We start from the raw sequence: 13,149 nt of genomic DNA, 5'->3' as shown, positions 1-13,149 counted from the left end.
CCCTGCGTCACGGTCCTGGAGATGGGAGGGGTAGCAGTCGATGAGGGGGAGGAGGTTTAGAGCAACAGCAGTAGAAATAAGTAGAACAAACATTAACAATTTAAAGCAATGATCCAGGACCAATGAGCAGCCGGTACTTAAGACTCTCTGACTGAGTGATTCTATTCACATCGGTGTCGTGTCAGATAGTGTTCCTGATCTGACAGAAATTGTGTTTTTAAGAGTGATCTAATTAAATGTATTGAAAAATAACAAATGATACTGGCTTACACTTGGTCCTCCAAAGCTTCATGTTGTCAAGTTTCATGATGACTAATTATGGATATTGATGATACCATGAATATGAATGTTATATTCCTCAATTATTATGAATTACTACTTCAGTAATGATTATTAATTATGTTATACCCTTGTTCATCACAGTTTTGTAAATCATTTGGATACTCCTATGAACTTTATATTGACTGTATGAATATAATGATGTATTGCATATGTGCAATCCCTCAAAATCCTGCAATACAAAATCTGCAATACACCATGACGTTGCTGATGCGTGTAGATGACATATTATGCATTGCATCTGTAATCTTACATCATTCAAGTCATAAATTGTGGTTCATTTTGCTGTATTTGATCAAATATTCTTAAAAAATACATTAAAACACTTGGAATGCAATGGTGACATGTAAGTAAGCCATCATCAATTCAATGTTTTATTCCTTAGATATCATTTAAAAACACTTAGAGGGGGAACACTGTGTCTAACAAGGGGACACGACACCCCAACTTTCCACGAGCTACTGACATAAAAAACTATGTTTAGCAAGCTTTAAACAAGCCCACGAATTCTTAATAACATTCACCTTTTCTAGTTGTACATGTCACTTGATTGACATCTAAAACAAGCCATGCACCCAAATAGGATATGATCGGCCTAGGACCTACAGCTACACTATACAATACTCACCGATGAAGGGTCCGTTTTTGTTGCAGTTCCTGCTTCAACAAACGCGCCAAGCGGTTTGGGAAACCGACCAATGGGTGAGCCTGTAGACAGAAACGCCATGAGGGGTTTGGTATAAAGTGTGTCACTCGAAACTAAAGCGCAGACTAAATCGGACCTACGCTTGTCCTTTCAAACGCCATGCTCTATTTTCTCAACAAAAAAAAATGTAAAACCATCAGGATAAACCTAACACGAAGATACATAATCTCAATCGTATTAATCGAATGATAAATAAATTATTTTTTGCCAGGTAAAAATCTTTTTCATTTCAGCTACCAGCGGAGTCCTTAAACGCTTAAAATATTTAAATCTAAGCTAAAAAACCTTCATGTTTTGCACCAGTTATGATTAAACACAAACACTTCTATCAATGTCTTTTTTCCATTAACTATTGTCTTTTTAAATGTTTTATCTATTTACTTCTTATATTTGCTTTTATTCCTTGTAATTTTTATTTTCTTATGCTCCTCTTGCTGTATTTTTAAATAATGCATGTAAAGCACTTTGAATTGCCCCTGTTGTATGAAATGTGCCATACAAATAAACTTGCCTTGCCTTATCGCGATGGTCCCTAAACCAACAACCATTCACGCTGCTCGCAGCTTAGCAGTCATCCCCTCCCCTCCTCCTTCATCGCCGCCTGTGTCTGGAAAGTTCTCTGTCCTTCCTCCACATCCATACTCGGTTACACAGACCTTTGACAATTGGCGACCGGTTTTATTACAATTAGACGCTGCTTGGATAGAGAAACTGTACACAACGTGGGCCATCAAACTCCAGTCAAAGCCAGGCAGGCATTCACTCACTCAGTCAGAAACCTACTTTTCCAGTGCACAACGCACACTCTTAGATCCTAGCTACCAAGCTAACATTCAATTGCAGCTAGCTCTGATTTGTGGCGCAGCTCGGCTAAGCTGCCGTAGCTAACTGAACTAAACACTTTAACCCGAGTCAGAGATAAAAGGTTTGATAAAAGGCGATGACTGCGGAAGAGCTGGCCAGCGACGGACAACACACCGCCGTCACCATGGAGGGAGAGGATATCACGGAGAAGAAAGATGGAGGGGTTTTAAAGGTAGCTAACTAGCCCGAGTTAGCCCAGCTAAACTCTTCACATTCAGCTGTCGTTGACTCGTTTTCGAATTAACTAGCTAACCCAGCGAGTCGTAGCTGTGTTTAGCTAGCTATCTTAAGTGATTAAGTGGGTCCGTTATCGTGTGACATTTGCGTTAGCAGGGTGGCTAGCAGCACGTTTTGATGTTTAGCTAGCCTGGCTGTATGGTGTTAGCTAGCTCGCCTGGGTTTAAGCCACTGGACTGATGGCTAGTAGTGTTTTGCAGTCTAAGCTGCAGTTTATTCACCAGCCCAGCTAAGCACGTGGTCAGTCTTCGATCATTGTGAAAATGATATACCCCTTACATTTAGACAAGGGTAGACACAGTCAATCCTAACATCACCACTAGACAACCATAGGATACCCCTTACATTTAGACAGGGGTATACAGTCAATCCTAACATCACCACTAGGCAACCATAGTCAAATGATACAGCGTTTTATGTTGCTTTAGAGGGCTGCAGCAGTCGTTCAACTGGGTTCCTTAAAAGGGTTAATGGCTATTCATTCTGGCAACCCGACCCACCAGTGCTGCATCATACAGGATTTCTAGAATACTCTGGGAGCAGATGTTGTAGGCAAATGTGTACACACACACACACACACACACACACAGCTGCCTGGCTTGGTGTCGGATGTCACATTTCTGCAGGCAATTACTATTTACATTGATGCCCAATGACATGAGTGACACTGAGAGGGACTGTGTTTGACAGCATGGGGTTTGAGTACGAGTCAGTCGGTGTCCTAGTGTCCCTATGCAGCACACTGGTCTGACACACTGTCGTGTCATCTCTTCACCGGTGTTGCCATCAACAATCCCCTCTTACCACATCCTGAATTGACCTACACTAGATTCTTAAACATATCGCTCCCTTTTCCCCTCTCTCTCTCTTTCCTTCCGTAGCTGGTGAAGAGGGTGGGTACAGGCACAGAGCTGCCTATGACGGGTGACAAGGTGTTTGTCCACTATGTGGGCACGCTGTTGGACGGCACCCCGTTTGACTCGAGCCGCGACAGAGGAGAGAAGTTTTCCTTTGAGCTGGGCAAAGGTGAGTGCCACTCCACCCATCACCCGCCAGACACCTGAAACTGAGAAGTGATGTCTCTGTCCATCGGCTAGTGGATACACCTCCCTCCAGTGTTTGTGTTCATCTCTCAAGGATAAAGTAGAAGCCGCACACTCTCGTTCCAGATGCAAAAAGTGTATTGACAACGGTTTCGGCCGTAGCCTTTGTCAAGTCTTACAAACGAACTGGTGCATGTCAGCCATTAAATAGACAGGTGTAGGCTAGATTGAATAGGCAACACATGTGAGGACACACCTACGTGCGATTACACATTACATCATAAATACATGAACAAAACTGTCAATGTTGCATATAAGCTATGTGTTCAGCTCTCCAACATGTGCCATACCCATGATTCCATCCTGTTTCTCCAGGACCGGTAATAAAGGCACTGTGTATTTTATTTTAACGTATGTTTGTCCTGTACATTGTGTGTGTGTGTGTTTGTGTGTGTAGGTCAGGTGATCAAGGCGTGGGACCTAGGTGTAGCCACCATGAAGGTGGGGGAGTTGAGCCAGCTCATCTGTAAGCCAGAGTACGCCTACGGCACTGCAGGCAGCCCCCCCAAGATACCCCCCAACGCCACGCTGGTGTTCCAGGTAAGACTGACAGAGGCCAAGTTGCTGTGTGCTCATCACGGGCAATTCATCATGAAAGTTCGTCTTGTGTCCTCAAACCCAGTACAGTGTACATGGGTCTACGTTAGTGATGCTCCGATCTGATCGGCGCCGATCGGTATCGGCCGATATGGCCTTGATCGGTTTTGATCGGAGTTCTCAAAACGGCCGATCAAACATGACCGATCAGTTTACAAAATGGCGTCGCCAGTCTGGAAATATTACACAGTGTCGGAAAGAGACAACAAATATGCCGTTTGTAATGTCTGCTCAAAAGAAATACCTTGCGGAGGAACGCACGCAAGGTCTTTCAATACCACGAATATCATACGGCATTTGCTGCGTTCGTCGATTCGCTCAGAGAGCGCCGAAGCGCACACTGGGCTCGACGTCATAAAGGGACCGAGTGCTTTGATTGGACGAGAGGCGTTCCACGAGTGCTGGTCAGAGTTCCAGCGCGACTTCACGAGCGTAGTGTAGGTAGTGTTCACCGACGTCATGTGACCCCGTGAGCAGGAAGTCACTTGGCCCATAGCAACAACAACTATTAGCGCGTGAGTTTTAGGTCTTCCTCTGTGCACCTTGCACAAGTGTAGATAGCGAGCGACTTTTCAGCAGCAGGACATATTTTAGATGATAAGAGGAACAGGCTGAGTGCCAAAAACGCTGAGATGCTTGTATTTCTCAACGCTAATCTGCCAGTGATGCTGCTTAATCAGAAGTAAGGTTTGAGTCTGAAATCTCCTTAGGTGCAATGTTTTGTTTTTTTGTTTTATTGATTATTGCTGACTTGCTGTCTTATCTCCTCCTAAATATGACTTGAAACTGACTGACTTGAAACAGTATTTTATATTTGGCTATAGCCTGTTTATGTTGCAGTTTAGTTTGGGTATGTTTATTGTTCCTCAGGAAAGCTACAGTTACAGTATAAGCTCCAAGTTCTCTAAGAGCCCCTAGTTCCTCTCATTCGAGTGGAATGTTGCACATTTGATGTGACAGTGTACATTTTATTTATTATGATTTTTATTTTCACATTTTATTTGTTTTTCCTGAAGTAAGCTACAGGTGGTTGTGAATTCAATAAAACAGATGGTCGTCAATTCATGATACTTTCTCATCTCCTAATTTCATTTAAATACTTAATATACAATGTCAATGGTGTTAAGAATAATTTAAAACATAAATAATGCTACACAATAAATAGAATGCTTCAATTGCCATTTTCGACGCTGTGATCGGTGATCGGTGATATCGGATCGGCAGATCACTGATTCCAGTGATCGGGGATCGGTGATCGGCACCAAAAACCCTGATCGGAGCATCTCTAGTCTACGTCCCACTCCTGTTCGTAGTAATCCAAACGCATGGCGATTTTTTGACTAGTGCCGTTGTTTGTGTGTAGGTGGAGCTGTTTGAGTTCCATGGAGAGGACATAACGGAGAATGAGGATGGAGGAATCATCCGCCGCATCATCACGAAGGGTCAGGGCTACTCCAAGCCCAATGAAGGAGCTGCCGTGGAGGGTACGACCACACAGACACACACACAGACACACCCACCCCCACACACACACACACACACACTCCTCAGAAAGTTCTTCACTCCCCTATAGATAAGATCTGTGTAGCTATTTTTACACACATCCAGACATCTCTGGTCAGCAAATGTGAGTGAATAGCGTGTGGAATGGAACCCCTTTCTGACTCACCCTCTTTCTTTCTCTCTCTCTCTCTCTCTCTCTCTCTCTCTCTCTCTCTCTCTCTTTCTCTGTGTAGTGACTGTGGAGGGTAGCTGTGAGGGGCGTGTGTTTGACCAGAGAGAGCTGAAGTTTGAGGTGGGAGACGGAGAGAGTCTGGGCATGCCAACGGGAGTGGAGAGAGCTCTGATGTCTATGGAACAGGAGGAGGAGTCCCTGTTCACCATGAAACCCAGGTACGACACACACACACACACACACACACACATCTATATTTCAGTAGCTAACCCAGTGAAAATGACCATGATAGTAGCATTTTTCTGAAATAATTAGATGTATACAATATAGAGGTTGGATATAAAGTTTTCTAGTCTATGTTGACAGAGCTATACATACATTGTGTTGGTGAGTAAAGTGTGTGTGTTTTCCAGGTACGGGTTTGGAGAAACTGGAAGCACCAAGTACAACATTCCTGGTGGAGCAACACTGCAATACAAACTCAAGCTGGTCTCCTTTGAGAAGGTACAGCACGTGCACACGCACACACACACACACACACACACATACTCACACACCCTTCATTTCTGTTTACCAGCCAGCTATCATTGTCTGTGTCTGGCTGTCCCACTCCTGAAAGGTGACTGATTTGAATATTGGTTTTTTTCCCGTTCCTTAGGCTAAGGAGTCGTGGGAGATGAACTCTGCAGAGAAACTGGAGCAGAGCGTGATTGTAAAGGAGAAAGGAACACAGTACTTTAAGGTGTGTGTGAGTGGAAGGAGGAGAAGTGCAGACAGGCAGTAGTGCAGTATACAGATGTTGTATGTTAACAGGTGTGTGTGTCTGTGGTTGTGTAGGAGGGAAAGTACAAGCAGGCATCGGTGCAGTATAAGAGGATCGTGTCATGGCTGGACAATGAGTTGGGTTTGGCAGAAGCGGAGGACCAGAAAGCCAAAGCGTTGCGCTTGGCTGCTCATCTGAACCTGGCAATGTGTTTCCTTAAACTACAGGAGCCAAGTCCTGCCTTTGACAACTGCGAGAAGGTACCCACACCTATCCTCTAAATGAATGATACTTTAAGCCTTCTTTAGGATAGAAGAAGTATGTCTAGCCACTCCCTATATCTAAGTGTGCGTGTGTGTTTGTACGTACGTACGTGCGTGCGTGCGTGCGTGTGTGTGTGTGTGTGTGGATGGACGGATGTTGTGTTTGTGTTTCTAGGCTCTGGAGTTGAATGAGAACAATGAGAAGGCCCTCTTCCGAAGAGGGGAGGCCCTGTATGCCATGAAGGAGTTTGATAAGGCCAGAGATGACTTCCAGCATGTCAGTCAACTGTATCCCAGCAACAAGGCAGCCAAGAGCCAGGTACCGCTCTTGAATAAGATGAAGGATTACTTTGTGGATTGAACTGGGTTCACAGACATGGCTCGAATGAACTCAGAAGTACATGCGTGTCAAATATGATTTAATTGTAATATTGATTGCTTTCCTGTCATTTCCTCCCTAGATTGTTCTATGTCAGAAACAGATCAAGGAGCAACACGAAAAGGATAAGCGTCTCTATGCCAACATGTTCCAGAAGTTTGCAGAGAGGGATGCCAAGGTGGGTGGCAACCCCAATGAGCCGGGTGTGGTTAGGGACGAGGGGGAGTCTGGGTCAGGGTTGTGTTTGGAGATTACAAGAGGGCTAAGACCTGTGTGGTGCTAGCAGGTTTGTTTGGAACAGTGGGTGAGCTTCCCATTCCAAATGGACCCTCAGTATGGGGTCAATATCACCGTATTAAAACGAGGTGTAGGTGTAGATTAAGGAGTGAGTGAGAAGCCCCTAAACCTCTTAAGGGGTGTAGTGCTCTGAACTCACCATAAGAGGGCACTGAACTACAGAGGCAAAATAAATCCTGATAAAAAGACTGTTTATTAATCTGACTTTCTCTTTCTCTCTCTGCGTTCTCGGACAGAAGGAGGTGGAGAAGGGCAAGGATGAAGGAAAGGAGAACAGCGGAGCGATGGAGGTGGAGGAGAACGGAGCGCAGGAATAGAGTAGCTTTAGACGGACATAATGGCTGTCGCAGTCTTGTCTTTCCTGGAGACTTTTGTAACTTCAGCTATTTGTGTTTATAATTGTGTGACTGTATACGAGTACTGCGCGCGTGCGTGGAAGAGAGTGTGAGAGTGTACCAACTTTTGCGTGTCTCTGCTGCCTCCTGTGTGTCTCTGTGCTATCGCCATGGCAGCTAGCTGGCTGGGCGGGGCTACTCTTAGATGACTTGCACTTAGGAGCGGGGCTTAAATCGAGTGCGCCCCTCCCTAACCACCCCCTTTCACCCTCACCTCTCGGAAAGTGTGTCTCAACGGTTTTTTCGTGTGTTCTAAAAGCGTGCGCCACCCCCCCCAACCCAAATCTCCCTAAGAGTTTAGCATGTAGCAGACTGCACGCCCCCCACCCCATTCCACAGTGTTTTCTGTGTCCCTAAAACTCCAACCCTTCACCCATCAAGGGCTAGTCCATTCACCACTCACCAACACCCCCACCCCCCCCTACACACACACACACACACTCACACACACACACACACACACAGCCGTCATCCCTCTCCTGATCTGGAGGCAGAAATCAGAGCACCGGCTCATTGTGACACATCAGAATGATATGAGAAACGGTATTAAATTCAATTCCATGGATCGCAACGCGCCCGTCCTCTTGATTTCTACCTCCACCAGCCTCCCCTGCTACCCCAGACTCTCTACTCGGGCCGGCTGATCAACTCCTGGAGCTCCATCTCAGATCACTGTATGCGTGTGTGTCTGGGGGTGTGAATGTCTTTCTGGATGTGTCTGAGTGGTGAGGCGTATGTTTATGTGTTCTATGTAGCAGCACTGCGGACAGGAAAAAAGGAATATCAAGACTCTTGAGTTATGGCTTCTCTCTCTCTTGCTCTCTCGACCTAAGATGCAACTCCACTATAGCAGCCAGAGTAACAAGGCCCTGTTCCTCTTCGCTTTGTAAAAACATTGATTTGTTCTTATCTCCTTTCTTTTTCTTTTTTTTCTCTTTTTTTTCTTTTCATTTCTTTGATTATTTTTCCATTGCGTGTTATTTCTGTATAATTGCTCTTTAAGTGGTATGATGATCTTGAATTACTTCACGACTGGAAGATCTGTGTGAAAGCAGCTAGTTCTTTTTTTTTTTACTAAAAGCTGCTCGTGGACACTGATAATAATAACTGTCCTTATAGTCTTACTGATCTGTACTGTACATAGTCATGTGCGAAAATTAGGACACTCCATGAAATATGAACATAACAATATTTGATCTTATTTCAAACAATATCTGTAGATAAAGATGATGTAATTTAACCCAAAACAATGAAAATGTAACTTGTTAACTGTTATCATTTATTTAACAAAAAATAAACACAGATGCCAATTCCTACTGAGGAAAATGTTATATAGATATGCTCTATTAGCTGGTATTGCCCCCTTTGGTAAATAACCTCTGAAAAATTAAGGTCAAATGTCCGTATGTTTAAATACGTAGAAAAAGACTACGGTTTTCATGGGGTGTCCTACCTTTTTCACATGACTACATACATACACATGTACAGAGCAGCAGAGTCAGGCTTTCTACAGCCCTGCTCAGTGGAGAGGAGTGGAGCATGGTTCATGTCAGTCCCCCGAGGCACTTTCCCCAAGCCCTCTGACCCTTTGATGTTGGATGAAAAAAAAATGTACGTTTGAACCTGTATCACTGACCGTGTGTCTGACTCCTAGTGGGTTCAGACCTGTGGTCATTGAGGGGTCTGGGGGCTACGGGGAGGGGGATGGAAGACGGAACCTGGGCGGAGGGGGAAATTTGAGGCTGTGTTCTGGTTGGTCTGTGTCTGTCCTGAGGGTCATGGTATGATTTGGTCTGCTTTAACTGAAGGATCAAATAACTGCAAATAAACAACAACAGCGAAAACCTACTGTGTGTCCTTTTGTTATATTGTACTTTAAGTCTGTCTATCGTCTTTGTTATTTCTCTCAAATTGTGTTCTCAAATTTGTTTAAATCTGTGTTACTGAGCACTTCGTTGCAGAGATATTCCATCCACCTGACAGCTGTGGCATATCCAGATGCAGCCTAAGGCTGGTCAGTGGTCACAGTAAAAGGCCACTCTAAAATGTGCAGTTTTATCACACAGTACAATGCCACCGATGTCGCAAGTTCTGAGAGAGCGTGTGTGATCACTGATTATATGATATTGTGAGTATACTTGCACACACTTTGAAAGTTACCTGCTATCTGCCAAGTCACCCTCAGCTGATTTGAATGATTATGTTCATCATGGACTGGAAAATGGAAATGGAAAGACTCATCATACAAATATACCCCATATATACTGTATATACATAGAATCAGATTCAGATTAAATTGAAAATGAGTGAAGAAAAATATTTGCCATAAATCCAGTCCACACACAATACCCCAAAATGACAGTGATATAAACCCCTCAAAAAAAGTTTAGAAACGCTTTTTTTGTTGATTCTTCCTCCCCTTTAATAATACCAATTGGTATTGTATTTTATATCGTTGGAAAGCCTGATTAGTCACCTTTACAACGAGGTACAACTTGTAAGGATCATGCATTCGTGGAATGAGCAACACAGCTAAACGTGTGGTTAGTGGCCCAAAAATATTTGCCAAAATCCCCTATATTCTTCTGTTGGTATTCACTCTCGTTTTGAGTTGCTTGGTGGATTGGATGATTGCACTCTCCCACAGTAATAAGGAAAAAACAACACATATTGGCAATTTTTACACTTTATTAATTTTACATTGTCAGGGACCTCAGTAGTGTGTGGAAGATCCATACGCAGTCACAACAGCTTGGCACCTCCTCCTCATGCTGGTCACCAGCCTGGTCACACACTGCTGTGGGACAGCATCCCATTCCTCAACTAGGATTCGCAAGTCAGCCAACATGGTTGCGTTGGTCACTCTGGCACGTACAGCACGCCCAAGCTGATCCCACAAGTGTTCAATTGGGTTGAGGTCTGGACTCACGGCAGGCCATTCCACCCTCTCCACTCCCAAATACTGGAGGTGCTCTGTGATGATCCTGGCTCTGTGGGGGCGAGCGTTGTCATCATGAAGGATGGAGTTAGGTCCCAGATTCTGGAGATATGGGATCGCCACTGGCCCCAGAATATCATTCCTGTCAATTAGGTGCCATTCAGGTGCCAGTCACACACCTGTGACTGACATACACCTGCCAGCACTTGAAGCTCAAAACGAGAGTGAATACCAACAGAAGAATATTGCAGGGGATTTTGGCAAAAAATGTTGGGCCGCTACCCACACGTTTAGCTGTGTTACTCATTCCATGAATGTATGATCCTTACAAGTTGTACCTCATTGTAAAGGTGACTAATCAGGCTTTCCAACGATATAAAATATTAAAGGGGAGGAAGAATCGACTGAAATAACATTTCCAAACTTTTTTTGAGGAGTTTATATATTTTTATTTCAGTAAACTAAAATGCTAAAATCGACAAATTACTCAATAGGTTGAATTGAGCCCATCTTAATGCAAGAACAATAGTTCATGTAATTTTGGAATTAATATGTTTGTTTTTATACGGTCTCTGATTTCCATGTGAATCAATTACACACTGTAGATTAGGATGTCACTCCCAACTCAGCAAATATTTGCATGTTCTCTTAATCCTGAAAAACTCCTCAGTCCCTGCCAAGGACCAATATACCCATAACTTGATGCAGCTACTATTCTTCACACGAGAGATAGTGCAGAAACTGCATTGCATGTGTTGGATTTGCACTAACCTTAATGCTTTGCAGTAAAACCAAATAAACACATTTCCAGTAACTTTATTTGCTGTGTCACTTGAATTCATTGTTACAAACACAATTATGGATAAGAGATAGATTATTTTTCCATTAAGGGATTCTTTTTGGCCACTTGGTTATAGACCCATTTTGTAGAGTGACTGAGATGATGTTCAACGTTGTAGATTTTTGTCAAAAAGGTGGTTTCACTTTGCCATTCTGGGGTATTGTGTGTGGATTAATGACAAATTATTTTTTATTTAATCGATTTTAAATTGAGGCTATACCACAACAAAATGTGGAAAAAGTGAAGGGGACTGAATACTTTCCGAATGCACTGTGTATACAACACATATACACAGAGTATAAGTCAAGTCACCTCGAGGCTTGACACTGGGGATATAGCTGCAGTTGTATTACCATTAGGGGAACCACACTGTGTGTGTGTGTGTGTGTGTGTGTGTGTGTGTGTGTGTGTGTGTGTGTGTGTGTGTGTGTGTACAGAATGTGACTATCATGAGCTCCATGTACTTTCATTACACCTGGCTTTGTCTTATTATTATTATAGTGCAGGGTCACTGCCATTGACCATCTGATACCATCTTGTTTGTTTCCAACTCACAATGGGTGCTGAGGTATCCATGACATTTAAACATATTCCTGTTTCTCTTTTGCCTGACACACGCACACATTTGAATACTTTATTTGGTTCCACAAATTATATTACACAAACAGGGAATCAAATATTTCGGGGCTAAGCAGCACTGAACACTCAAGGGTACACATAACACTTCCTTCTCCACACGGCCAAGCTGCCAATAATAGCTGAGACAGAGCAACATTTGGCAACCTGTTTGGCCTTTCTTTTAGACATTGCAGCAATTCTCAGACCCCTCATATTTAGCTTCCTTCATCTGGTTCTGCAAACGGCACTGATTAGGCTCACAGTATTGGGCCTACCAGACAAAGCACAGTTCACTGGCCTTCCGTTTAGTTTATTTATTCATTAGGGTGAAAACTGGGCCACAGGTGTGTGTGTGTGTGTGTGTGTGTGTGTGTGTGTGTGTGTGTGTGTGTGTGTGTGTGTGTGTGTGTGTGTGTGTGTGTGTGTACATGCCTGTGAGTGAGTGTGTCTGTGTCTGTGTGTTTTAGACGAAAATAGGAATATGATTAATGTCTTGGACACATCAGCACCCATAGAAGACAAAGAAGCTGCTATCAAATGGTGGGTGGTATTGACCCTGGGGAGGAGGTATATTCCTCACAGAGCAACTGGAGGAGATGAGACGAGGACCTGCTGCAGGGCAGCTCTCCCAGCACCGATCTCTCTCCCCAGAGATGGGTCACTAAGCTCTATCGCAAGGTCATCTACAGTGTCGGTTTACGGAACAGATACGATATCTTTACCCTTTCTAAAACACACACACACACACACACACACACACACACACACACACACACACACACACACACACACACACACACACACACACACACACAAACTGCCCCATGAAGATTGCATTCTCAAATTATTATTAAAGCGTACAATTATCTGAACTGTGGTGGGTAACCCAACATATGAAATAAATAATCGTTTCGATTTTCTTAATCGATAAAAAAATGCTATTTCCCACAAAATGTGTGAGAAAAACTTGACTCTGGCTGGCGGCTGCTGTCCGCCTAATAACGCAACTTCACATGATATCAGAGACAGGAGACCGTTCAGAATTTAGCACACCCTAAAATTCATGAGAATAAAAAGTGTGTCACGGCCTACGATCTTCGTCCCCAGGCACAACATTCGGGCGGAAGTGTAACC

The 13,149-nt window shown here is 43.7% G+C and overlaps 1 protein-coding gene across 2 annotated transcripts; it reads left to right on the top strand.

Annotated features, from left to right (window-relative positions):
- The first annotated feature begins 1,718 nt into the window (after positions 1-1,718).
- fkbp4 (FKBP prolyl isomerase 4) lies at positions 1,719-9,294 on the top strand. Of its 2 annotated transcripts, none has more exons than XM_080538921.1 (11): positions 1,719-2,081; positions 3,028-3,172; positions 3,647-3,789; positions 5,210-5,330; positions 5,583-5,739; positions 5,935-6,025; positions 6,180-6,263; positions 6,359-6,544; positions 6,723-6,866; positions 7,009-7,104; positions 7,463-9,294. In XM_080538921.1, exons 1-11 carry the CDS (start codon positions 1,986-1,988, stop codon positions 7,538-7,540), a joined length of 1,341 nt encoding a protein of 446 aa, XP_080395047.1. In that variant the 5' UTR covers positions 1,719-1,985; the 3' UTR covers positions 7,541-9,294. The 2 variants fall into 2 exon arrangements, with proteins under 2 accessions (XP_080395047.1, XP_080395046.1); XM_080538920.1 differs by having other exon boundaries at positions 7,460-9,294.
- Positions 9,295-13,149: the final 3,855 nt, after the last annotated feature.

This window comes from Nansenia antarctica (genome assembly GCF_963989245.1).
Source record: "Nansenia antarctica genome assembly, chromosome: 9".
NCBI lineage: Eukaryota > Metazoa > Chordata > Actinopteri > Argentiniformes > Microstomatidae > Nansenia > Nansenia antarctica.
Note: the sequence above shows the minus strand (reverse complement) of the source record. Positions and strands in the feature narration are given on the sequence as shown.

What these genes read in the sequence shown, in the direction of transcription:
- fkbp4 (XM_080538920.1), top strand. Translation starts at nt 1,986, where the DNA reads ATGACTGCGGAAGAGCTGGCCAGCGACGGACAACACACCGCCGTCACC. An exon ending in TGAAGGAGCTGCCGTGGAGG is followed by an intron (nt 5,331 to 5,582) that starts GTACGACCACAC and finishes TTCTCTGTGTAG; the next exon opens with TGACTGTGGAGGGTAGCTGT. An exon ending in TTGCAGAGAGGGATGCCAAG is followed by an intron (nt 7,105 to 7,459) that starts GTGGGTGGCAAC and finishes GTTCTCGGACAG; the next exon opens with AAGGAGGTGGAGAAGGGCAA.